At 42.3% G+C, this 24,422-nt stretch overlaps 2 protein-coding genes across 5 annotated transcripts in view; one reads left to right on the forward strand and one right to left on the reverse strand.

Moving 5' to 3' along the window:
• KCTD9 (potassium channel tetramerization domain containing 9) overlaps nucleotides 1-1,132 on the reverse strand; it is an 81,423-nt gene extending 80,291 nt beyond the window's left edge. The window contains exon 1 of one of the 2 annotated variants that reach the window (XM_005210290.3): nucleotides 884-1,132. In XM_005210290.3, coding sequence (XP_005210347.1) covers nucleotides 884-931 — 48 coding nt within the window. In that variant the 5' untranslated portion in view covers nucleotides 932-1,132. The remainder of the gene's footprint in view (nucleotides 1-883) is intronic. The other variant, NM_001102269.1, reaches the window with a different exon arrangement.
• Nucleotides 1,133-1,943: 811 nt separating this feature from the next.
• Nucleotides 1,944-24,422, forward strand: part of CDCA2 (cell division cycle associated 2) — a 43,208-nt gene continuing 20,729 nt past the window's right edge. The window contains 10 exon segments of one of the 3 annotated variants that reach the window (NM_001046194.2): nucleotides 1,944-2,126; nucleotides 2,984-3,047; nucleotides 3,140-3,313; nucleotides 4,561-4,706; nucleotides 16,390-16,540; nucleotides 17,848-18,050; nucleotides 19,944-20,031; nucleotides 21,117-21,325; nucleotides 22,120-22,204; nucleotides 22,844-23,061. In NM_001046194.2, coding sequence (NP_001039659.1) covers nucleotides 2,984-3,047; nucleotides 3,140-3,313; nucleotides 4,561-4,706; nucleotides 16,390-16,540; nucleotides 17,848-18,050; nucleotides 19,944-20,031; nucleotides 21,117-21,325; nucleotides 22,120-22,204; nucleotides 22,844-23,061 — 1,338 coding nt within the window. In that variant the 5' untranslated portion in view covers nucleotides 1,944-2,126. 3 annotated transcript variants of the gene reach the window in all.

Consider the following 24,422-nt stretch of genomic DNA (forward strand, 5'->3'; position numbering starts at 1 on the left):
ATAAATGTCTGCCTTGAACGGTCAAATTTTCCAAAGACGCCGAACAACTTTCATGGGTGGGGCAAGGGGCTGAGAAGGAACAGGATACATTTTGGCTTGCTCCAGCGATGGAAAAATATTCAGCACCACACCCTCAACAAAGGCCTAACACAGCAAAGAGTAATGTCCAATCCATCCACTTCGGTCTATTGTCCCAGTCCTCTAAGAAACTAAAATAGTACGAAATATTAATAAAGCGAGTACAGAAGTTTTGGCGGCGGTGGTGCTGTGGGATCCTAAAAGGTGGGTGGGTGGGGGGGGTGACCATCTAGAAAATGTCACTATTATTTCATCCCTTTATACGACTTAGGCTGAGAGAACGTTTTACTTAGCCACGGATAGAAAGTTTTAATTGTTTTCACCTGATCACCCTTAAATGCTTTAGTTGTTAACCAACACTTTCTGGAGCGGACCATTACTCAGCACGAAGGTGGGAACCAGCGCCTTCTGCAGCCACGGGCGGGGGGCAGCGGGGTCTTGGCGGAGGTGGGAAGCGGAATTTGAGCATCAGGTGACAGTGACCGTCCCCACGCCCTCCAAGTCCTCTGTACTCCAGGACCCACACCTGGTCTTGAGAACATTTAAGCCCAAACTGACCTGCGCCGGTCCCCAGAGCAGCTGGGGAGTCCAAGGGCAGGCGCGGGCTAGGGATCCCAGGGTTGGGGAGGCCTCAGGGACCCAAGGTCGGCCTCCTCCCTGACGCCCCCTGCCCCGGCGCACGCCCACCTCCCCGCTTCCAGTCCCTCTCCCCAACTTCAGCCCTCTGCCCCGCAAGCCCGCTCCGCACTCCGCTGCCCTCGCCCCCCGCAGCCCGGCCCGCCTCGCCTCCTCCCGACCCCCTTACCTTTCCATTCTTGGGGCTGCCGTTAAGGAACAGGGTCACCCGCCTCATTGCGTTGCCCCCACCGGATCCTGAGTGAGTCGCCACCCTCCCACCTGTCTCTCCTCCCACCTTTTTCTTCTCCCGCCCTTCCCCTCCCTCCACCCACTCGGACTCTCCTCCCTTCGCCACCTTCCTTCCTTTACTGACACACACACACACAAGCACGCACACTCCGTCCCACACCCCAAGGTTGGCCGGTCCTCCTTCCCACCCCGCCCCTGGGCTCTTCAGTCAGTCTGGGGCCCTTCCCCCACCTCTCCCAGACTGACTCTAAGCTCCGCCAATCATCCGGCAGCGCAGGGCAGCACTCAACCAATCATCCCCCTGCACTGGGTGGGCTCTTACTAACCCAACCCAGGTGGAAGGAGGGAAGAGAGGCTGCAGTCTAGCCGACAGGGAAGGGTTATCAGCCAATCAGAGCTCAACCTGGAGCCGAACGGCGGCTCAAAGCATTACTGAGCAGGCGCAAAGCCAACACCAGGTAGAAGTAATCTGCATACGAAGGCGGGGTTTGAGAGAAGGAGGTGGAGCGCTGGAAGTGATCCATACCCAGTCAGCGTCTCCCAACTTTAACACCTCCCCCTCGCCCAACCCACAGAGGAAACGGCTGAGGCTGGGGCTCGCTGATTGGGTAAGAGCCGGTCCGCTTTTCTGTCCTGATTGGTCCAAGGATTCTTTTCGAAGTTTGCAGCATCCAATCGAAAGGCGGGGTACGGTACAAAAAACTACCCGAAGGGCTCTTCCGCGAGGCTGTCACAGAAAGTAGTCCCTGCGGACAGAGGTCAACAGCTGGTCTCTTTGGTCAGTGTGTTATCGGCAGCTAGTAGTGGTGTCTCTTCGAGCCCACGAAGCCTCTCCTGTTCCTGGGACGGCGATGTAGAGGCCTGGCAGGGTTCGGGATGCGCGCGCACACGTGCATGTGGTGGCGGCGTAGAGATTCGCAGAGTAACGCCCGGACGCCGAGGAGGCGGGGCGGCGATTTGAATCAGGCGGCGGTCCGAGCCCTCGCGGAAGGAAGGCTGTAAGGGACTCTGGTCGCAGGTTGGGGTGTTGGCGGCGGGGGATCTGGGAGCCCCCCGCGGATGGCTTGGCGGCCGATAGTTGTTTTCTCGAGAGAATGCTTCAGGACCAAAGAGCCGAGATCTAGAAGGCACGGCAGCCCCAACATTCATCGGAGTAGCGTTCAAAATAAACCCTACGGGAGGTAAGGCAAGTGATCTGGTTCGGATTTCAGAGACTAGTGCAGATTCAGGGCTTCCTTGGTAGCTCTGACGGTAAAGAATCCGCCTGCAATGCGGAAGGCCTGGGTTCGATCCCTGGGTTGGGAAGATCCCCGGGAGAAGGGAATGGCAACCCACTCCAGTCTTCTTGCCTGGATAGTCCCATGGATAGAGGAGCCTGGCTGTCTACAGTCCATGGGGTCGCAGAGTCGGACACGACTAAGCACAGCACAGTGCCGCAGATCTGTTTCTTCGGGGGGTTTTCTCAGCAGTGTGTTCCACTGGATCACCCGCGTGCTTTTTAACGTGCAAACTCCTGAGGTCTGGGCAAACCTCCTGAATTTTGGGGAGTCTGCAAAAGGTGCGTCTCTAACAGAGTGCCCAGATGAGTCTGATGTTCCCTAAGGTTAAAAATCCTTGGCTTACGGGGTCTGCTTCGTTTCATCCCGAAGAGCAGTCTCCTCCATTCCTCTTTAATTTGAGGTCCTAAAGTAGTCTTTTGACATCTGTTTTCGTGCCAGTGTAGTAGACTGTGTTGGGCTTCCCTGGTAAAAAAAAAATCCGCCTGTCAGCGTAGGAGCTGTCTGGTTCAATTTCCTGGGTCGGGAAGATCCCCTGGAGAAGGAAATGGCAACCCACTCCAGTATTCTTGCCTGGGATATCCCATGGAAAGAGGAGCCTGGCCGGCTACAGTCCATGGGGACACAAAAGAACACGACTTGGCGACTAAACAGCAACAACATGGACTGTATTAAAATTCGGTCTTGAAAGAGGATCTCAATCAAATCACATTAATCTTGGAGGTGAGGTTATTTTTCTTTTTCCTCCTCTCTCTCTTTAGATGGATACTTGTTCACAAGAGAGCGAGCCCCTTCAAACCAAGGAGTCTCCTATTAATAACGCTGGTATGTAGAGATCTTTTGTCTCTGTGAAATTTAAGGTTTAAATATTTATCTTCTAATGATGTTTAACCTCTACCACATGTTGTCTGTTTCAGGAAAAACCCCTTTAGTTTTGGGAAATGGGAAGCTTGTAACTCCCCACAAGCAGGCAGCTGAAATGACTCCTAATTGTTACACATCAGAGACTTTTAAATCACCTTTGAACTTTTCCACAGTAACTGTGGAGCAATTGGGAATTTCACCTGAAAGCTTTGTAAATAACTCTTCAGGTAAGAACTGTTGTCCTTTTGTTGCAATGCTTTTAAAAGTTTAAAAATTAAACTCTGTACTGTTCACCTACCCCATCTAGCTTAGTATGCTATGTATCTAAATTGATTCGCTCTCAAACTTACTAGATCAGGGTGCCAGGGCACCAAGATGATGATGTTCCTGATTCACAGCTATGCTCTGTATTTAAACTGGAGAAAGATATGTGTGCAAATTGCTCTTTGACTCAACACATGGAATACAGGAGAGTGTATGCCCTAAATAGTAATTCATTTAACAGTCATGTATAGCAAAAATGAGAGAAAGTTGAAAGGCAACTAAGAAAATATGAAATTGAAAGAGTAGGGTATGCCTCTTCAAACTTACAAACAGAAAATTGACCCAGGCTTATCTCCCTTACAGAGTAGAAGTAAAATTCACTTTTGAAGTCTGTTTTTCCTGGAGAAGAAAGAAATAATAGGAATGGAATTAGATAACAGCATTTAAGTATGGAGGAAAATGTGCTTGAAAGCCAAAGGGCACTAGCTTAATAACACATAATGGAGACAAGACCATAGTGGCAAACCATCCTGTGCTTCCTTCTCAAGAACATCCCACTTGGTACTTCCCTGGTGGTCCAGTGGTTAAGACTCCAAGCTCCCAATGCAGGGGACCAAGGTTGGATCTCTGGTCTGGAAACTAGATCCAGCATGCCACAACTTTTTAAAAAAAAAAGAAGAAGAAGAACGCTCTTAGACCTTTAGAAAGCTAGACTTATTTTGTGTTTAGGTGTGCAGCTGGAATTCAGGGTAATGTGCTGAAGGTAGACAAATATCAAGGAGAAACAAATCGTCTTGAGATAGCAGAACTTGAAAGTATGTGCCAAGGGGGAGATTGTCCTTGGAGATTAGACTAACTCACATAAAGGGAAATTCTTAGTCCAAAGCAAGTGATACCAATCCTGTGCAGGAAATATGAAACAAAATATGAGGCGTGTTAATTCAAATGTGTTATACAACTATTTGATAAACGCTTTCTATATTCTGGGCACAGCTCCAGGGCATGGAATAAATCAGTAGTCAAAACAAAGGTCCCTACCCAAAAACTGATGATGTTTGACCAGTCTTCCTTACAGTTTTCCATTTAGATTTCTGTATCACTTTTTTACCATGTTCTCTCTCAGGCTAGTGGATCATGGGGGTATTCAGGGCATGATTACTGATGATTGCCTTTTGTTTTGTTCCAACATAAAAGAGAGTTTTCATTACAGGAAAGTCATCACCCTACCTTAAAAAATCCAGACGGCGCTCTACAGTTGGTCTTCGGGGCCTTCCTGAAACAAACCATCTAATTCGTTTCGTTGCCGAGCAGCGGAGTTTAAAGAATGCTTCATTGACCCAGACTTCCCCTTTTCAGGTATGGTGTTCTTCTAAGTTCCATCATGAATTCTTCTAGGAGGATGTTTTGCTCTGTTTAGAAAGCTTTTGTACAGTGTTGGAGCTCTGCAGTGCACCTCACCTGTTTTGAATCTGATGAGAGAATATCTTCTCTGTGTCTTACAGAGATTTTGACCTTAGCAGAAATGTTGATGTTGAGCATGGATCTAGTAAGAGTTATGAGATGCTGTATGGAAATGGCATTCTGGAAGTGCTTTCTATTTTATTTGCCAATTGTTGTCTAGTTGCTTTCTGGTTTTGTGTAATGAGGTGAGGCAGTATTTGTTTTTCCAACCTTCTTCTTTTAATGTTTCATCTGTAAGTGTCTAATAATAACTGCTATGCATTGGCGTGTCAAGATATAAGAGTTCCCCCCCCGCCACCCCATAAAATATATTTGGGATAACTTTGTGGAAAGGAGCTAAGTATTTGTCTATTGATGGGAAAGTATTTAGATGTTTTTACCAATTTTTATTAGACTAATAAATGCTTCTAAAAAGTCAAATAGTAGAAGACTTGTGGTGAAAGACGGTCTCTGGCTTGTCCTTCTTTGGCTCTTTTGGTCTGGACCTTCCTATTTGAAAAGGTACACCTATTGGCACTTCTTTATCTTTCAGTTTTAGACCCTGTGTATATGGAAGGCTGTTTACTGCACTGCAAGCCTTCTCAAAAGTTATCTGTAAGTTCCTGGGAATCTGTGAGTCCCATCCAAGAGGTCCATGAGGTCAAAAGTATGTTTGGAAACAGCACTAGGATGTTAATTTGCCCTTTTTTTCACTCTATTGATGTTATATTCATGGTGTAAAAGCTGATAGCACCAAGCAGTCATTTTACCTTCATCACTGTTCAGCATTCACAGGAAATAATAATAAGTCCAGTATCACTTAACTTCCTTGATGAAGCAATAAAAAAATCATCCATTTTAATTTTTCAACCCTGAAATATTATGAGTGATGAAATGGGAAGTGGAAACCACGCACTTTCAAAGTACATACCAAAGTGTGGTGGATGTTTCCAGAAAAATCGTGGATGTGACTGGTCGGCGCTGAGAGTTGAACTAGCTATTATTTTCATGGAACATCATATTTATATGACAAACAGACACGGTTAGCCAGACTTGGGAATGTGCCTGGCATTTTCTCAGAAATGAACAGTGAACTTGCCGTTTCAAGGAAAGACAGGTATTTCTTCCCAATGAAAAAAATTCAAGTTTTTGAGAGAGAATCAGAATCATGAAAAACTTGTATTCACCACCACTCTGAACTTACTGGACAACTTCCCAGTGACTGCTTTTCTGATGGGTCCTGTGAGGCTATTAATGAATGTGATGTTTGGATATTGCATAATAAAATATGTCAGCATTTGAAAGATACGCACAGCTGAATGAACCAGTATTTTCTGCATGACAAGTGCTTGCAAAATATACCTTCAAGTTGCAGGATAAGCCCATGGATTCTAACATAACATAATATGAAAAGTTCATTGGCCTAACTTGAACTTTTGACTAATTTTTAACTAATTTGAACTTCGTATTTGACATTGCAACTAACCTTTAAGAAATCTTTATTGAATTTTATGGTGCATTAAAGAAAAATGTCCACAATTTTGAAAAAGTTCTTGAAATACTCTTGATAGATACAACCCACATGAATTGAGAGTCTTTGAAGTGCTCAGTCATTTTTTAGAGTGTAAAGACTTGAGAACTGTGTTAGAGTAGATGGCAGCATGGCCTGTGGGGTTGTATTGCTGGTGTTTGATTCTTGGGTTTATTGTTAGTTCATTGTGACTTTGGCAGATTAGTTGACTTCTGTGTCCGTTTCCTCATGTATAAAATGGGTTATAATAGTAGCAAGAGTTTTATGAGGATGAATAAATCAATACACATGAAGTAATTACAACTCTGCCTGGAGCGTGGTATTTGTTGTTGTTTTGGCTGTGCTGCACGCCACGTGAGATCTTAGTTCCCCAATCAGGGATCAAACCTGCAGCCACGACATTGGAAGCGTGGAGTCTTAATCACTGGACCCCCAGGCAAGTCCCTATGTTTTAGATTTGCTGTCATTGTTTTTATTTCTGTGAAAAATGAGGGTTTTGTGCTCTCACATCTCCTAACCAAAACTATTCCAACACTTTCCCCTTCCTGCCAATACAACCAATTACAATGTTGGTTTAAATAAGGGTTTCTTGTGTATTATCTATGGTGTTTGTGTGCTTGTGTGCGTGTGTACACAGCTGCATCCAACTCTTTGCAACCCCTGGACTGTAGCCTGCCAGGCTCCTCTGTCCATGGGATTCTCCAGGCAAGAATAAAGAATACTAGAGTGGGTTGCCATTTTCTTCAGGAAATCTTCCCAACCCAGGGATCGAACCTGCATCTCCTGCATTTTTTGTTTCTTTGTTTGTTTAATCTTTTATCATGTAATCTTGAGAATCCCTACACTCTGACAGAACTGTAAATCTTAGGAGTCCATCTATTCTTTTCTCATTTCTAAGTGCCCTCTGACTTAGATTGGCTTCGATCTAGATTTGCTGGACAGCTGTCACTTCATGACTTCCTTTCACCATCCTTGGTAATTTCCTTTTTAAGTGCTATTTGTATTTCCTTTCTCCATAATCTCATATCTTTTCTTGGTGCACTGCCTCATTTTTCTGGAGCCTCTGCATATCTGACAAAGTTTATCCTACCAACATAATTGAATTATGATATATCCTGTATCGAAATCTGGGTTGGACCTATTTTCCTTCAAAATTTTGAAATTTTGAAGGCATTTTCTGTTGTATTTTAGCTTAGAGAATGAAAAAATCCTATTCATTCCTTCATTCATTCAACTTATCTTTGATTCCCTATCCTTTGTTTGGCCTTCTTTTTCATTCTGGAAGCTCCATTCCTGCTGTTATAAAATATCATGATGGGACTATCTCTCATGGTGGCCTGTTGAGGACATTATAGGTTTTTCTTCCTTAGATCTCGGGGTCTCATTTTACTACTTAATTGTTTTAGGTTCTGGCTCACGCTCAAATCTTTTCTTCAGTGATCCTTGCCTAGTTGATCCTGCCTAGTGATCCATGACTCTGTTCACATTTAAAAGTGCGACACTTTGAAAATTGCTCGTGCTCAGTCACAGAGTCTGATCAAACTCCAGCAGACAGTGAAGGACAGGGAAGCCTGGCGCGTTGTGGTGCATGGGGCTGCAGAGAGTCAGAGACCACCAAGCAACTGAACAACAACAAGCTTGAGGATTGTTCATTTCATTTCTGTGATATTTTAGTTCCGTTCAGTTCAGTTCAGTCGCTCAGTCGTGTCCGACTCTGCGACCCCATGAATCACAGCACGCCAGGCCTCCCTGTCCATCATCAACTCCCAGAGTTCACTCAGACTCACCTCCATCGAGTCAGTGATGCCATCCAGCCATCTCATCCTCTGTCGTCCCCTTTCCCTCCTGCCCCCAATCCCTCCCAGTATCAGAGTCTTTTCCAGTGAGTCAACTCTTCGCATGAAGTGGCCAAAGTACTGGAGTTTCAGCTTTAGCATCATTCCTTCCAAAGAAATCCCAGGGCTGATCTTCAGAATGGACTGGTTGGATCTCCTTGCAGTCCAAGGGACTCTCAAGGGTCTTCTCCAACACCACAGTTCAAAAGCATCAATTCTTCGGTGCTCAGCCTTCTTCACAGTCCAACTCTCACATCCATACATGACCATAGGAAAAACCATAGCCTTGACTAGACGAACCTTTGTTGGCAAAGTAATGTCTCTGTTTTTGAATATGCTATCTAGGTTGGTCATAACTTTCCTTCCAAGGAGTAAGCGTCTTTTAATTTCATGACTGCAATCACCATCTGCAGTGATTTTGGAGCCCCGAAAAATAAAGTCAGCCACTGTTTCCACTGTTCCCCCATCTATTTCCCATGAAGTGATGGGACTGGATGCCATGATCTTCGTTTTCTGAATGTTGAGCTTGAAGCCAACTTTTTCACTCTCTTCTTTCACTTTCATCAAGAGGCTCTTAGTTCTTCACTTTCTGCCGTAAGGGTGGTGTCACCTGCATATCTGAGGTTATTGATATTTCTCCCGGCAATCTTGATTCCAGCTTGTGCTTCTTCCAGTCCAGCGTTTCTCATGATGTACTCTGCATAGAAGTTAAATAAGCAGGGTGACAATATACAGCCTTGACGTACTCCTTTTCCTATTTGGAACCAGTCTGTTGTTCCATGTCCAGTTCTAACTGTTGCTTCCTGATCTGCATACAGGTTTCTCAAGAGGCAGGTCAGGTGGTCTGGTATTCCCATCTCTTTCAGCATTTTCCACAGTTTATTGTGATCCACACAGTCAAAGGCTTTGGCATAGTCAATAAAACAGAAATAGATGTTTTTCTGGAACTCTCTTGCTTTTTCCATGATCCAGCGGATGTTGGCAATTTGATCTCTGGTTCCTCTGCCTTTTCTAAAACCAGCTTGAACATCAGCAAGTTCACGGTTCACATATTGCTGAAACCTGGCTTGGAGAATTTTGAGCATTAATTTACTAGCGTGTGAGATGAGTGCAATTGTGTGGTAGTTTGAGCATTCTTTGTCATTGCCTTTCTTTGGGATTGGAATGAAAATGGACCTTTTCCAGTCCTGTGGCCACTGCTGAGTTTTCCAAATTTGCTGGCATATTGAGTGCAGCACTTTCACAGCATCATCTTTCAGGATTTGGAATAGCTCAACTGGAATTCCATCACCTCCACTAGCTTTGTTCGTAGTGATGCTTTCTAAGGCCCACTTGACTTCACATTCCAGGATGTCTGGCTATAGGTAAGTGTGAGTGATCACACCATCGTGATTATCTTGGTAGTGAAGACCTTTTTTGTACAGTTCTTCTGTGTATTCTTGCCACCTCTTCTTAATATCTTCTGCTTCTGTTAGGTCCATACCATTTCTGTCCTTTATTGTGCCCATCTTTGCATGAAATGTTCCCTTGGCTGTTAAAATTTAGACAGGGGTTGCAGTGAATCTGGAGATTGTTTTGGGTAGTGTGGACCTTTTAACAAGTGCTTCTTCTAGTACCCGAGCACAAAATACCTGTCCATTTATTTGTGCGTTTTTTCAGTTCCTTTCATCAGTGTCTTACAGTTTTCAAGATACAGATCTTTCACTTCCTTGGTTCAGTTTATTTCTTAGTATTTTATTCTTTTTGATACAGATGTACATGTTCTCTTAAATCTTCTTTCCTATAATTCTTTATTTGAGTGTAGAAACACAACAGATTTTTGTATGTTCATTTTGTACTCTGCAATTTTATTGAATTTCTTTATTCCAACAGTTTTTGAGTGTGGTTGTGTTTGTACAAAATGGTGACAGTTTTATTTTTCCCTTTCCAACTTGGATGTCTTTTCTTTTTTTTTTTTCCTAATTGCTGCTTCTTATTCTTTCAGTATTAAGGGATTAGCTAGTGACTTCCTACTGTGTTCAATGAAAAATTAGCCCTCTTTCTTCCTCATCCCTTTTATCATAAACATAGATACGCACTTCCCATCCTTTACAACTTCCCAGTAGATAAGTTACTTGAGTATTCAAGTCTTTATGTTATTGTGACCATGTGTGTTATTTTCACCTGTTTTCCCTTCTGCATTTGTCTTATCCAGCCTTTTCTTTTGAGACATTTTCCTTTAGCACAAACAAATCTTTATCTGTCCCTTTAACTTTCCCTAGGGGATTCCCTGGTGACTCAGACAGTAAAGAATCTGCCTGCAGTGCAGGAAACGCATGTTCAGTTCCTGGGTTAGGAAGATCCCCTAGAGGAGGAAATGGCAACCCTCTCCAGTATTCTTGCCTGGAGGATCCCATGGACAGAGGAGCCTGGTGGGCTGCAGTACATGGGGACATAGTCAGACATGACTGAGCGACTGCCACTTAACTTTCTCTAGACCCCCATGGCGTCCCATTTCTGTGCCTGTCCCTCACGGGAAACTCCTTGAACAGTTGTCTGTCCTGTCTCACTCCTCTTCCATTGTCTCCAGTGACTGTAGCCACTCTACCTGGGCTTCTGCCTTGATCCCAAATGGCCCACACCTTGGCCAAGACCATGATTGATTAAGTCTTACTTTGCATCTTAATCAGCCTTGCCTCAGCATTTGACTGAACTCAGCTACTCCCTCGGAGAGGGCAATGGCTCCCCACTCCAGTACTCTTGCCTGGAAAATCCCATGGACAGAGGAGCCTGGAAGGCTGCAGTCCATGGCGTTGCTGAGGGTCAGACACGACTGAGCGACTTCACTTTCACTTTTCACTTTCATGCATTGGAGAAGGAAATGGCAACCCACTCCAGTGTTCTTGCCTGGAGAATCCCAGGGATGGGAGAGCCTGGTAGGCTGCCGTCTATGGGGTCGCACAGAGTTGGACACTACTGAAGTGACTTAGCAGCAGCAGCAGCTACTCCCTCCTTGAAGCACTTTGCTTGGCTCTTGGGGATACCAAACTCACCTCATTTTCTTCTTGTTATTGTCATCCCTGCCTCTGCAGATCTCCCTTTTTTGGTTCTCCCCTCAAAAATGTTTGAGCGCCCCAGGCTCTCCTCTGCCCCCATCTTGTTGCTTTCCTTATGTAAAATAATCCTTTCCCATGACTTTGGACATTGTCTATAGACTTGTGACTCGTAACATTGGCCCAAAGTTCTGTCGAGCTCATACTCAGATACCCTCTTGCCTATTCAGCATCTTCCCTTTGGTGTTTCAGTAAGCACTTCGAGCATTACATGCTGCTGCTACTGCTAAGTCGCTTCAGTCGGGTCCAACTCTGTGCGACCCCATAGACAGCAGCCCACTAGGCTTCTCTGTCCCTGGGATTCTTCAGGCAAGAACACTGGAGTGGGTTGCCATTACATGGTCACAGCTAAAGTCTAGGTTTCCATTCCCCACCATTTCCCCATCTCAGCACACACCATCGTCCAGTTGCTCTGGCCAACAACCTGCCAGTCTTCCTCGGTTTCATTTCCTTTTAATCTCTCACATCCAACACAGCATTGCCTTTTCACTTCATTTCAGAAACCTCTCTGTAAGCTCTCATATCTCTCAGCTTGGCTGCTACAGCCCTTATGTGCTTTCTACCTGAATCACCAGCAGCTTCTTCATAACTAGTCTCCTTACTTCTCACCTTCCCTGATCCATCCACCATCCCGCAGAGCAGTCAGAGCGATTCACTTCAAGTACGAATAAGGCACTTGCTTGGCAGTCCAGTGGTTAAGACTCCACCCTTCCAATGCAAGGGAGCGCAGGTTCAATCCCTGACTGGGAAACAAAGATTTCACATGCCGTGGGGTACAACAACAACAAAAATAATAAAAATGCTAAAGTATGAATCAGATCAATCACTCTGCATCTTAAAACCTTCCCGTGGATTCCTGTTATGCCTTCAGTTAAACTCAAACCACATCTCGAAGCCTTCATGCCCTCCCTGATCCGAGCCCTGCCCACTCCATCCTCAGCTCCCTGTCTCCTGCCATTTTCTGGGCCCCCTTGCCTTCTTTCTGCCGCATCCTCTCTGCATTCCAGGCCTCTTGTTCTGCCTTGTTCTTGCAGAATGCCTCCCTCTTCTCGTATCTTCCTTTCATTCATATTCATAGTGTTGGTCAGTGAGTCTTGTCCGACTCGCTGCGATCCTGTGGACGCCTCTGTCCATGGGATTCTCCAAGCAAGAATACTGGAGTGGGTTGCCATTCCCTTCTGCAGGGGATCTTCCTGATGACCCAGGATTTGAACCCAGTTCTCATGCATTGCAGGTGAATTCTTTAGTCTCCCACGTAATGTTTTCGTTTCAACTCAGCTGTTACTTCAGAGGGAGTGCTGTCCTGACTCAAGTAGAGCAGCACTGTTATTACTGAATCACACTCCTTTTTTAGCTTCTCAGTGGCACCTCTTGTACTTGAAATTATATGAATACATTTTCAGAATTTACTCTAGAAAGTCATTTCCTCCTGTATTCTGAGCCTTTCAAATGGTTTCTGGCACAGGGAAAGAATGTTGACTGAATGATATAATTCCTAAGACAAGAGTATCCAAAAAAAGCAGTATGTTTTTTAATGCTTCCTTTACTTTTCATATATGAATGTTGTTCTCTTTCTCCATCAGAAAATAGAGGAACAATGATTTTGACTGGGGAACCTTTAATTTGTTTAAAGCAGATTTCAAAATGGGCCAGACTCCTAGGAGATTAAACCTAACCTTCCCATGTTCAAATATAAGTTTACAAAAAAGGTACATTAAACATAAATTGTATGGCTTTAGGATAAACCCTTTCTTTCTCTGTATCTCAGATGAGAGTTGACCACCAACCAGCTTTTATGAGTGTCATGTGCTGTTTATGTCATAAAGGTTTACAGTGTCAACCTGTTTGAATTTTAAATGTTCTATTATGTAACAAAGTTGGCTTTATGAATGTATTTAACTGGGAATAAAATCAAGAGTATGAGCAGATTCATCATCAAACATGGCTTCAAGATTTTAACAGGGTTTTCTCCATATGATATCTTAAAGGGAAGTATTTTTTTATTTTTGCTTATTAGTGGAATTCCTTAAATTGCTGTAAGCTCCAAATCAGTGGAAATATGTTAGTCTAAATAATACAGATGGGGGTGGTGGGAGGGGAGAAGTTCTAGATAGAGAACTTAATCAGTAATTTATTTTATGGGTAACAGAACTCTTACATTATACATCACATTTATCTGGCACTTCTACCCCTGCTCGTGGTTGTTTAGTCACTAAGTCGTGTCTGACTCTTTGGCGACTTCATGAACTGTAGCCTGCCAGGCTGCTCTGTCCATGAGATTTCCAGGCAGGAATACTGGAGTGGGTTGCCATTTCCTTCTCCAGGGGATCGTCCCAGATCAGGGATTAAACCCATGTCTCCTACATTGGCTGGAGAAGGAAATGGTAGCTCACTCCAATATTCTTGCCTGGGAAATCCCACGGAGAAGAGTCTGGTGGGCTACAGTTCATGGGATCACAAAGCATTGGACACAACTGGGCGACCAAACAGCTCCTGCTTTGGCAGACAGGTTCTTTACCACTGACCACCAGGGAAGCTCCCTACCCCCACCTCTGCTAGTACCAATTTAATTTGATGACTCTTCAGCTGTTAGCAGAGTTTCCAGAGAGCTCTGTTTTAACTATTTGGCTTTGTAGTTTGAGCAAATGACTATCTTTCACCTCTGAGGAAGTAAGCCCCCTATGACATCAGAAAGATTTAGCTCAGGGTTGCCAAAGGAGAGAGGATATGTGTAGGAAGGTATCCAAGCTACTGCAGAACACCTGTCTCTTGTTCTGGCCCCTGGTGTGTATATGGATGGAAATGAATAGAGACCAGCGTGGATGGAACTAGTTATACTGAGACCTCCACATGACACAGGGGCCAAGGCAGATCGTCAAATGTTATTTTTAGCAAAATTTGGTAAAATTTCCAAATAGTTTCTTCTTGTCCCTTCTTTGTAGCTCTGTCTCCAGAATTTGTTGTTTTCCTGTAACCTTAATCTCCATATAGTCTCTCTCTCTCTTTTATTATTGGGTAAACCCTTCACTAACTGTGTAGACAAAACATTCTTAATACTGATTTTAATTTTTTAATTTTTACTTTTTATATAATTTCTAAAGTTTATATTCTGCTTATAGGTATTACAAAGTATTGGTTATATTCCCTGTGTGGTACAATATATCCTTATAACCAGTGTTACATCCACTAGTTTGTACCTCCCACTCACCACCCCCCCAATCCATATTACTCCCGTCCCATAAAAAGTATTTTGTTCTCTAGAGCTGTCTGATTGTTCTTTGTTATATTCTCTAGTTCGTTGTGTTTTTATTTTTGCTGTGTTTTTTAGATTCACATATAAGTGATATCGTACAGTATTTGTCTTTGTCTGTCTGATTTCAGTTAACAGGATGCCTTCCAAGTGCATTTGATGCAGGTGGCAAAATTACAGTCTTTTTTATGGCTGAGTAGTATTCCAGTATATTGTGGATGTTCCAGTACACACACTGTGTATCCATTGGTCTGCTGATGGATGCTTAGGTTGCTTTCATATCTTGGCAGTTGAAAATAATGCTATGAACATTGGGGTTCATATATCTCTTCGAGTTAGAGGTTTTAGGGGGTTATATATCCAGGAGAATTGCTGGATCATGTGGTAGTTCTATTTTTAGTTCTTTCAGAGACCTCCGTACTATTTTCCACAGTGGCTACACCAATTTCCATTCCTCCCAACAGCAATGAGGGTTCCTTTTTTTTTTTGGTCACACCATGTGGCATGCAGAATCTTAGTTACCATCCAGGGATCAAGCCCATGCCCCCTGCAGTGAAGCATGGAGTCTTAACCACTGGACCACCAGGGAAGTCCTGATCTGTGAACTTTTTGATGATAGCTATGCTGACAGCTGTGAGGTGATACCTCACTGAGGTTTTGATTTGCATTTCCCTAATGATTAGTGATGTTGAGCATCGTTTCATGCGTCTGCTGTTCATCCATATTTCCTCTTTGGAAGAAAAGTTCTTCTGTACAGTTTTTAAGAGATAATATACATCATATGTAAACAACATATATAACTCAACGTTCATGAAAGTAAAAGTGTTAGTCACTCTGTTGTGTCCGACTCTTTGTGACCTCATGGACTATAGCCCATTAGGCTCCTCTGTCCATGGAATTCTCTAGGCAAGAATACTAGAGTGGGTTGCCATTTCCTTCTTCAGGGAATCTTCCTGACCTAGGGATCAAACCTGCGTCTCTCAGGTTGCAGACAGATTCTTTACCATCTGAGTCACCAGGGAAGTCATCGAATGTAAAGATTTGTATAACTCTCAAATAATTGGGATGTGTTTTGTCTGGGTTTCTTTTTAAAGTGCTTCCCATCTACTACAGACAGACTTCTCTTCTCTCCTCCATGGGTTTGTCAATATTAGTACTGGCCAACCTGTTGCTCCATGTTTATAGTAATATAACCTTTTAATAGCTACCAAAGAGTAGCTATTGCTCTTTGGTAAGGCTTGCCTGGTAGTTCAGCCAGTAAATAATGCATCTGCAATTCAGAAGACCCCAGTTTGATTCCTGGGTTGGGAAGACCTGCTGGAGAAGGGATAGGCTACCCACTCCAGTATCCTTGGGCTTCCCTGCTGACTCAGATGGTAAAGAATCTGCCTGCAATGCGGGAGACTTGGCTTTGATCCCTGAGTTGGGAAGATCCCCTGGAGGAGGACATGGCAACCCACTCCAGTATTCTTGCCTGGAGAATCCCATGGACAGAGGAGCCTGGCGGGCTACAGTCCACGGAGTCGCAAAGAGTCACACACAACTGAGCGACTCAGCACAAGTAGGAGAGAGGAGAAATAGAGATGAGGGCAGCACACTGAATGTTCAGACTAAAAATACATGATTTGGGACTTCCCTGCTGATCTAGTAGTTAAGACTCCATGGTTCCACTAAAGGGAATCCTTCCACTGCAGGGGCACAGGTTCGACTCTTAGGGAACTAAGATCCCACATGCTGAGTGGCATGGCCAGAAAATAAAAAAAAAAATGTTTAAAAAATGTTCGATTCAAGGGAGGAGGGTCTCTTCTCTATTAACTTTTTACCTCTGATCTTCAAAAAGCCCATCTTTGGCTTGATTTGTAATGTCCTCTGTGCTTCTATATTTTAACAGGGCAGCCCTGCTTTGTATCGAAATGTTTATTCTTTAAGAGAGCAAATGTCTGCCTTCCATTTGGCTTTTAACTCCATAAAGGAAAACGAGAAAATGACTGACTGTCCTGAATTCTCAGAGGCGGAAGGAGTGTTCAAGACCAGAGGCTCGAGTGAGTAGAAAGAATTCAGTCTGTTTGGACTTTTGCATCTTTTGAGACAAACCTCTGAGATATTAAAAAAAAGATTTACTTCTATAGTGTGAAAGCTATCTTTTCTGAATAGAGCCATAACATTTAAAATTTGGGATGTTTCACACAAAAATCTAGATTTCTGATTTCTCTTGAAAAAACATCATTCCTGAGCATACACCTTATGTTTTCATATGGCCACAATTAAGTGTTAAATGTTACAATGTCAGAGCCCATGGACTGCTTCATCTTTAAAATTGGGCCTGCCCATAGATTTGGGTCAACAACCCTTCTTTTTTTTTTTCTTTTTTAATTTATTTTTATATTGAAGGATAATTGCTTACAGAATTTTGTTGTTTTTCTGTCAAACCCTTGGTTTTTTAGAGGATTATTATTAATTTTGGTAAGCATTTATATGAATACCAAACACCCAACCCTGATATTGTAAACAGATATATTTATTCTGACATCTCAATAGCCTGCCATACTCTTTACCATAAATTTTAGATTGTAACTTTTTGATAATTTTTTCTGTCACTTTTGATTTTCCAATCACAAAGCATTTCAGACCCCAGAACTTCACAAAATCCTGGCCTTGCTATAATCGACATAATCCTAAGGTTCCAAATGGTTTTGTTTGGTTTGTTGAACCATCTTCAGGTGCATTTCAACACCTACTTGATTGCAGGGCATTGTTACTAATACAAATCCAGGGCATCTGCCTCTGCAGTACACAACCAGCTCCCATACACTCATTTATATTGGTGATTTGTAACTTACCTATTTTTCAGTTTTTATCTGAGCTTTAAGATATTTTATTTACATAATTGCTATAAATTCTGTGGACAATTAAATTCCCTTTTTGTCCCCAGGAAAAATTGTGGCTGTATTTTTCATAAAATCATATACAGTAAGAACAGAACCAATATTGGAACATAACCACATCCTTTAAAATGTTCAAAAGAAAAGGTTTCATTTTAAATTAAAAAAATAGAATGAGATATTATATCAGAAATGCAAATATATCTTGGTGTATCTTTTGAAAGCCCAAAGAAAGTTAATTCTGATAATTGTTATCTTTTTAGTAGTCATGTTGTCTTGCATTTCAGTTAGATTTCCTTTTTTGAATAAAAATGTACTACTAGATTTTCCTTTTCATTGTTAAAGGATTTATGTTCAAGCATTAAATTACATCATGAAATTATAATGATGGGTGCAGTTTTCAAATGATATTGTAAAAGAAAATCTTGGAACCTGTGTTTTGCTTTTATTTTGTTTTGTGTACCTAGCCAAAAAGGAAAGTCTTGGTGAATGTCAGCTGTCTGAGTTCTCTGCACAGTCATCGTCCAAACGTCGGAGACTATCCTCTCCAAGCAGCTCTGACGTAAATCTAACTGATGCGGTTGATCTCCAGGCCTGCGGTGTTAATATGGCTGCTTGTCCCAGTACAGACATGAAGTGTGCTGTTGAAACTTGTGCTGGTCTCTCCCAGGTAATGCACTTACTGGGAACAGGAAATGCAGTTTTGGTCTTTCTAGCTAGCAGTTTGAGGACTGTCAATGCCCTTTTGCAATTGTAGTACTTATGTACGTTGTGTTGCAGTGTTTGGGGCTTCCCAGGTGGGTCGGTGGTAAAGGAACCCACCTGCCAATGTAGGAGACACAGGTTCAGTCCCTGAGTCTGGAAGATCCCCTGGAGAAGGAAATGACAATCCACTCTAGTATTCTTGCCTGGGAAATCCCATGGACAGAGGAGCCTGGTAGGACTACCATCCACAGGGTTGCAAAAGATTTGGACTTGACTTAGTGACTAAACAGGAACAACAACATGCTATTACTGTATTTGAGCTGGGTTTTAATTGTGTGTATATGAGGGATTTCCTGCTTGTTAAATTTTTATGTGGTTGGTTGGCTTACTGGCTGTGATAGACTGCTTTGATCAATATGTTGCTTTTGATATGAAAAACACTATGCAAAATGAAGCCCTGTGATCTTCTATTTGCGATGTATTATTCTAGATACCAATGGTACCATGGTGAGAAAGTCCCAGTCCCGCCCTTGAACAGCATTTTGTCTCTGTAGGCAGTAGACATATGAGCATCTTACTTACATAGACCTGGTAAATGAGGTGATGGTTACACTTGGGCTGTACCCCCAAGGTCTGGGGTCTGTCATGTCTGCGTTTAACACCGGCTGGAAAGCAAGGTGTCATTTAGCAATTTTTCTCTTCCTCTCCCCACTTCTTTCAAGTAGCCATAGGGGTTTTTTTGTTGTTGCTTATAACTGCCTAGAGGCTGTCAACATCATCAAAAGATGATAAGCAACACGAGTTCAATAATACTGTTGCAGATTCTTGCGTGTGTGCGTGCTTAGTTGCATCAGTCACGTCTGACTCTTTGAGACCGTATGGACCATAGCCCACAAGGCTCCTCTGTCTGTGGGATTCTCCAGGCAAGAATACTGAAGTGGGTTACCATGCCCTCCTCTTGGGGGTCTTCCCGACCCAGAGATCAAACCCGCATCTCTTACGTCTCCTGCATTGGCAGGCAGATTCTTTACCACTAGCACCACCAACCTGAGGATCCTCGACCTTCACACAAGTGTAAACAGGTAGCTAGTTCTCTCATGACCCTGAGTTTTGCTTTGATACAGTAGGTTCCTGTTTCTCTAGTGAGAGAAGACACCTTATGCCAGTAGAGTGGAAGCTTTTTACCTTGCACCTTCTCTGTCATGTAGCTCCAGCACATGTTCTGTTGATCCTGTCTAGACTGGCTTAATAGATGTTTGCTGCCCATTATGGTCAACCATCAGGACCCATGAGTTTCATGTGTATCTCAGAGTCGCTTATAATCTCTGCTCTCTCTGCCCTGTTCTAGTTGATATGAAATCATCTGATGGTAATTTTTTAATCAGAATTTTGATTAATTTTTGGACACATCATGATTTAGAAATGGTTTCCCTATTAATAGGAGTGTGTTTTCTACCCTGACCATTAATGGTTTTCCCTTTCTAGCTTTTGATATCTTCTGTTGTTTGATTAGTAATTTTGTTTTTCATTATTTTGAGAATTTCCTCTTTAAGGAAAGTAGTTAACATAGTTTTCTAGACTTCAAACAATAAGGCAGCAAAAACTATGCCCTGTGAACACTTCCTAGGGAATTGAGCATTGTTGGATTGGATGTTTAGGAGTCAATGAGAATGAATACTCTGTTTTTAGTTTTATTCCTACATACTTCTGTAAAAATTAACTAGATAATGAAGTGATGTATTGATTGATTTAACATCAGATTTCCAGATAATCTGTAATGCTAACTCAAATCTTTATAAAAATAGTAATCCTATAAATAATAAAATTTAATACTTCTTCACTGTTTTTGCCCCCCAAGAAATCTTCTGCATCTGGTTTAAATCTACAGTGTGGATGTTTAATGAATGAGTCTCCTCTACTTTCAGAACTTACAGAGGCTTCAAGTGGTAAGTATGACTTTTTCCCTTGGTACCTGTGCTGATTCACCCATGAAATGTTTTTTCAGTAGACATTTGTGGTTGATTTTCTTATATGTGAACATTTGGACACACTGAAACCATTCCTTGCATTTTAGGAGCTCATGGTTTAGTAGAAATGTTTTAGAGCTCTTGTTGTATGAGAGATGACGTACTGCCCTTTTACAGGCACAGCCAGCTCCTTCCTTCTGCACCTCCCAGTTCCTATACTTTATGTTGTCTCTTTGTTCTCAGGCCATGGAGGCTTTGACTGTCATGTTTATCACTGTATCTCTTAAGCACCCAGAATCTATGTGTTACGTGTCAGTCAGCAGGCAGTGGTCTTCTATGAGAATTTGCGGGGGATCCTTGGCTTGTTTAACTGCACGTGAGGGCTTCCCTGGTGACTCAGTGGTGAAGAAGCTGCCTGCCAGTGCAGAAAACACAGGTTCGATACCTGGGTCAAGAAGATCCCCTCGAGGAGGAAATGGCAACCCACTCCAGAATTCTTACCTGGGAAATCCCATAGACAGAGGAGCCTGGTAGGCTATAGTCCACAGGGTTGCAAAGAGTCAGACATGACTTAGCAGCTAGACAACACAGAATGTGAATTGTTTTATTTAATAATCTTTCTCTTCAGCATCTTGTCCTCTCCCTCCTACCAGGCTGACATCCTAAAAATGCTTCTGTTTGCAGGACTAAAATTGGTCAAGATTCATTGTCTAGCTCAGGTTAGTTTCATGATGGCCATCATAAGTGTCATGAGTGGAGGCAGGTTAACAGTTAATAGCTGAGCCAAGGATTCCTCTTTAACTTTGCATGGAGCCGAAATACCTTCCTTACCTTTTCCCTCAGTAGTTTGATTTGAACTAAAAGCTGTGACCAGTGCCACTTTTCTCTCTTTTTTTTTCTTTGTATTTCCAAATGAAATCCCAGATGTTACACTCTAAGCAGGATGTCTTAGGGTTGAATATCTGAGGAGCATGTTCCTCCCTTTGCAAATACACACTACCTTTGGTGTAGAATGGACTGATTCAGACGTCTGACCCCCTCATGGTTACAACTCTGTGTTGTAGGAATCCAGGATGCTGCCTCCGTAGAAGAGAGAGGATCCAATGATGCCGTTTCAGTTGATAAATGTACAGAAGTGAGCACAGACACAGCTCCCGAAGTCAGGTCCCTGGTTACCCCACTGTGCCAGAAGGACCTTCCGTCCTCCAAGACGTTTGTCCTACGTTCTGTACTGAAGAAACCCGCTGTGAAGCTGTGTGTAGAAAGCCTGCAGGTCAGTAGAAAGCTACACCTCCTAAAGCAAATCGAATAAAGACTGCTTTTGGTTCCCATAAGTACCTCTGAAATATTATGTCATACTGGCCTAATGGAAAATGTCTCACCATAATTTTTTTTGCCTCCTCTTTCTCACTTGTAGTAGCACTGGGCACTTTCTTTTTGCTCTTTACTTTTTTATTTACACTCAGTGTGGAATATAGTTTGTTGAAGATTCCACATGCCTCCTGGCCAAAAAAAAAAAACACAAAACACAAAACATAACAGAAGCAATATTGTAACAAAGTCAATAAAAACTTTTAAAATGGTCCAAATAAAATAAAAATAGTGCACATTAAAAAAAAAAAAAAAACCAAAAGCCAAAACACCGTATTATGCTATTTACATACTTGTTTTTTTTCTTGTTTTGGGGAAAGTCTTATACTTCAGATCATTTATACAGTATACCTCAGTTGACACTGTCCAGAGTACACTGTAATTCTGGCCACTCATATTTTCCTTAACTTCATTTGCCAGATCCAAAAGGAGGAAATGAATTTAGCCCACATTATGGATTCCTGTTTTTTCATTTTGGCTTAAAACTACTTACTAGAGTAATAACTAGGAAACCCAGTTTTTCTTTGTGGCTAATATCATGGTATTTAAGTTAGATCAATTATGAAAGTAAAGGTAATCTGCAGTACTGTATAGTATCTATCCTTGGCAGAAAAGGAATTCCAAGTTGCCATTCTTAATGACTGTGTATGTGTATTTATAAATGTAAAATTATTCATGGTTGTTTATTTTGTTTAGGAACACCTTGACAACCTCTATAATGATGAGACTTGTCCAAGCTTAACCTCCAGTCTTGCAAACAGTTGCAAAGAACAAACAGCAGGTAAGAACTTCAGGTTTATTTTGAAGCATGTGGATATAATTTTCTTGTTATTAAAAACATCTGAGATAGTCTGTGATATTTTCAATGACCTGCTGATGCCTGATGCTTCTGAAATTACCTGGGAATGAAGATAACTTGAGAGGTGGGGGATGGAATCTCTCTAGAGAGTCTCAGAATTGGTTCTATCCACTTCATCTATCCATTTTTGTATAATGGTGAAATTTGTAGAGGAAATGATATACCATTCTTGTCATCTAAATTCAGCATACAAAATTTACTTAAATTTTATTACCACATTTTAATTGGAAATATTGTATATCTCTTCCATTTTTAAACTTTTTTTCTCTCTACAAACTATGTTTTGTATTATATGAATAGCCAATCCAGTGATGTTAAGATTCTAGTATATGCCTTTTAGATAAGAAATGTAATTATCTACAGAAGGTCAAGAAAATTGTGAAGTACTAGCCTTTCCAGTGCGGGAGACCTGGGTTCGATTCCTGGGTTGAGAAGATCTCTTGGAGAAGGGAAAGGCTACCCACTCCAGTATTCTGGCCTGGAGAATTCCATGGACTGTATAGTCCATGGGGTCGCAAAGAGTCAGACACCACTGAGTGGCCTTCACTTTCACTTTCACAGCCTTGCCAAATACAAAGAAGAGGAAGAGAGTTACTTTCGGAGAGGACCTAAGCCCTGAAGTGTTTGATGAATCTTTGCCAGCTAACACTCCACTGCGTAAAGGACAAACACCTGTCCGTAAAAAGGATTTAAGTAGCCTCAGTCCCCCGCTACTTGAACAGTCTCCAGTTCCTGAGTGGTTACCTCAACCAAATTTTGATGACAAGGAAGAGAATCTTGTAAGTATGGAAAGTGTGAAACAGACTTGTTTCTGTTTTCATCATACCTCACCTATTTGCATGAGCAGTAATTATGCTTTGAAATCATGAAACAAAATGAATAGTGGGTCATGATATAAGTTAATGCATTTTCTAGCTAGATTACTACCAGTTTTCTCCTGTTAAAAACAATAACTTCCATGACTCCTTGAACATAGCATATTTCTTGGAACCTTACTGATTGTAAGATGTGCCGTTCTTTGAGAAAAAATGCTGAAAGTTAAACTGACACACACCATGTGCTCAGATTTCAAAGGTGTTAAGATGTGAAAGAGCAACAATCTTAGAATCAATATATTATAAATATAAATTGTTCTTCTAAATTTCTACAGGTAGGATAACTGGATTCAGGAATATGAACAATTTTCGAATTTTTTTATACATAGTGCTAAATTAGCATTCAGAAAGTATGTACTTGTTTGAACTCACAGTACTATAAGTAATCCTATTTTATTATATCTTTGTAAACCCTGAGTATTAACTGTACTTTTTTTTTTAATAGCTTAATAGGAGAAAAAGATGACTTGAAAATTTTGTTAGTGAGGTTCGAACATTTTCACATGTTTGTAGGCCATTTGAATTTCTTAGAATTACCTATTAATTTTACTTACCCATTTTACATTGGGACTGTTTTTCATTCTCTCTCGCTATTATACCTTGAAATAAGAATATTCTGCTTTTGGCCAAGATGGAGTAAGAGGGACCTAATTTATATTCCCGTGAAAAAGAACTCAAAAGCCAAAGAAAAAGATAAGAAACAGTGGTTCACAGACAGTGGCTACTGGAAGCACAGACAGTAATCCCTGGGTAACAGGGGAGGTAAACCTCATGAGAGCCCCATCTTGCTGCTGGGGCTGGATTTCCAGGCTGCAGCACAGGGAGACGTTACCTCGACGGAGCCTGGAAGTCTCCCTGAGTTGAGAAGATGGAGTTTGGGCCTGGGAAGGTGAAGGAGGCTGGAGTTCGCCAGGTAAAATACCAGAGAAGAGACTTGCACAGAGAGAACTCTGGAGATCTGCTAAGGGTCAGTGCTGGTGTACATACCTTTGTGAGTAAACTGCCACAGGCCAGGGAGGAATCGCTGAAATGAGCAGAAGGAAATGCCTAGAGCTCACACAGGGCTTCCCAGGTGGTACTTGTGGCAAAGAATGCACCCGCCAGTGCAAGAGATGTTAGAGACGTGGGTTCAGTCCCTTTGTCGGGAAGACCCCGTGGAGGGAGGGCATGGCAACCCACTCCAGTATTCTTGCCTAGAGAATTCCATGGACAGAGGAGCCTGGTGGGCTACAGCCCATAGGGTCACAAAGAGTTGAACACGACTG

Source organism: Bos taurus, chromosome 8, assembly GCF_002263795.3.
Source record: "Bos taurus isolate L1 Dominette 01449 registration number 42190680 breed Hereford chromosome 8, ARS-UCD2.0, whole genome shotgun sequence".
NCBI classification, from domain to species: domain Eukaryota; kingdom Metazoa; phylum Chordata; class Mammalia; order Artiodactyla; family Bovidae; genus Bos; species Bos taurus.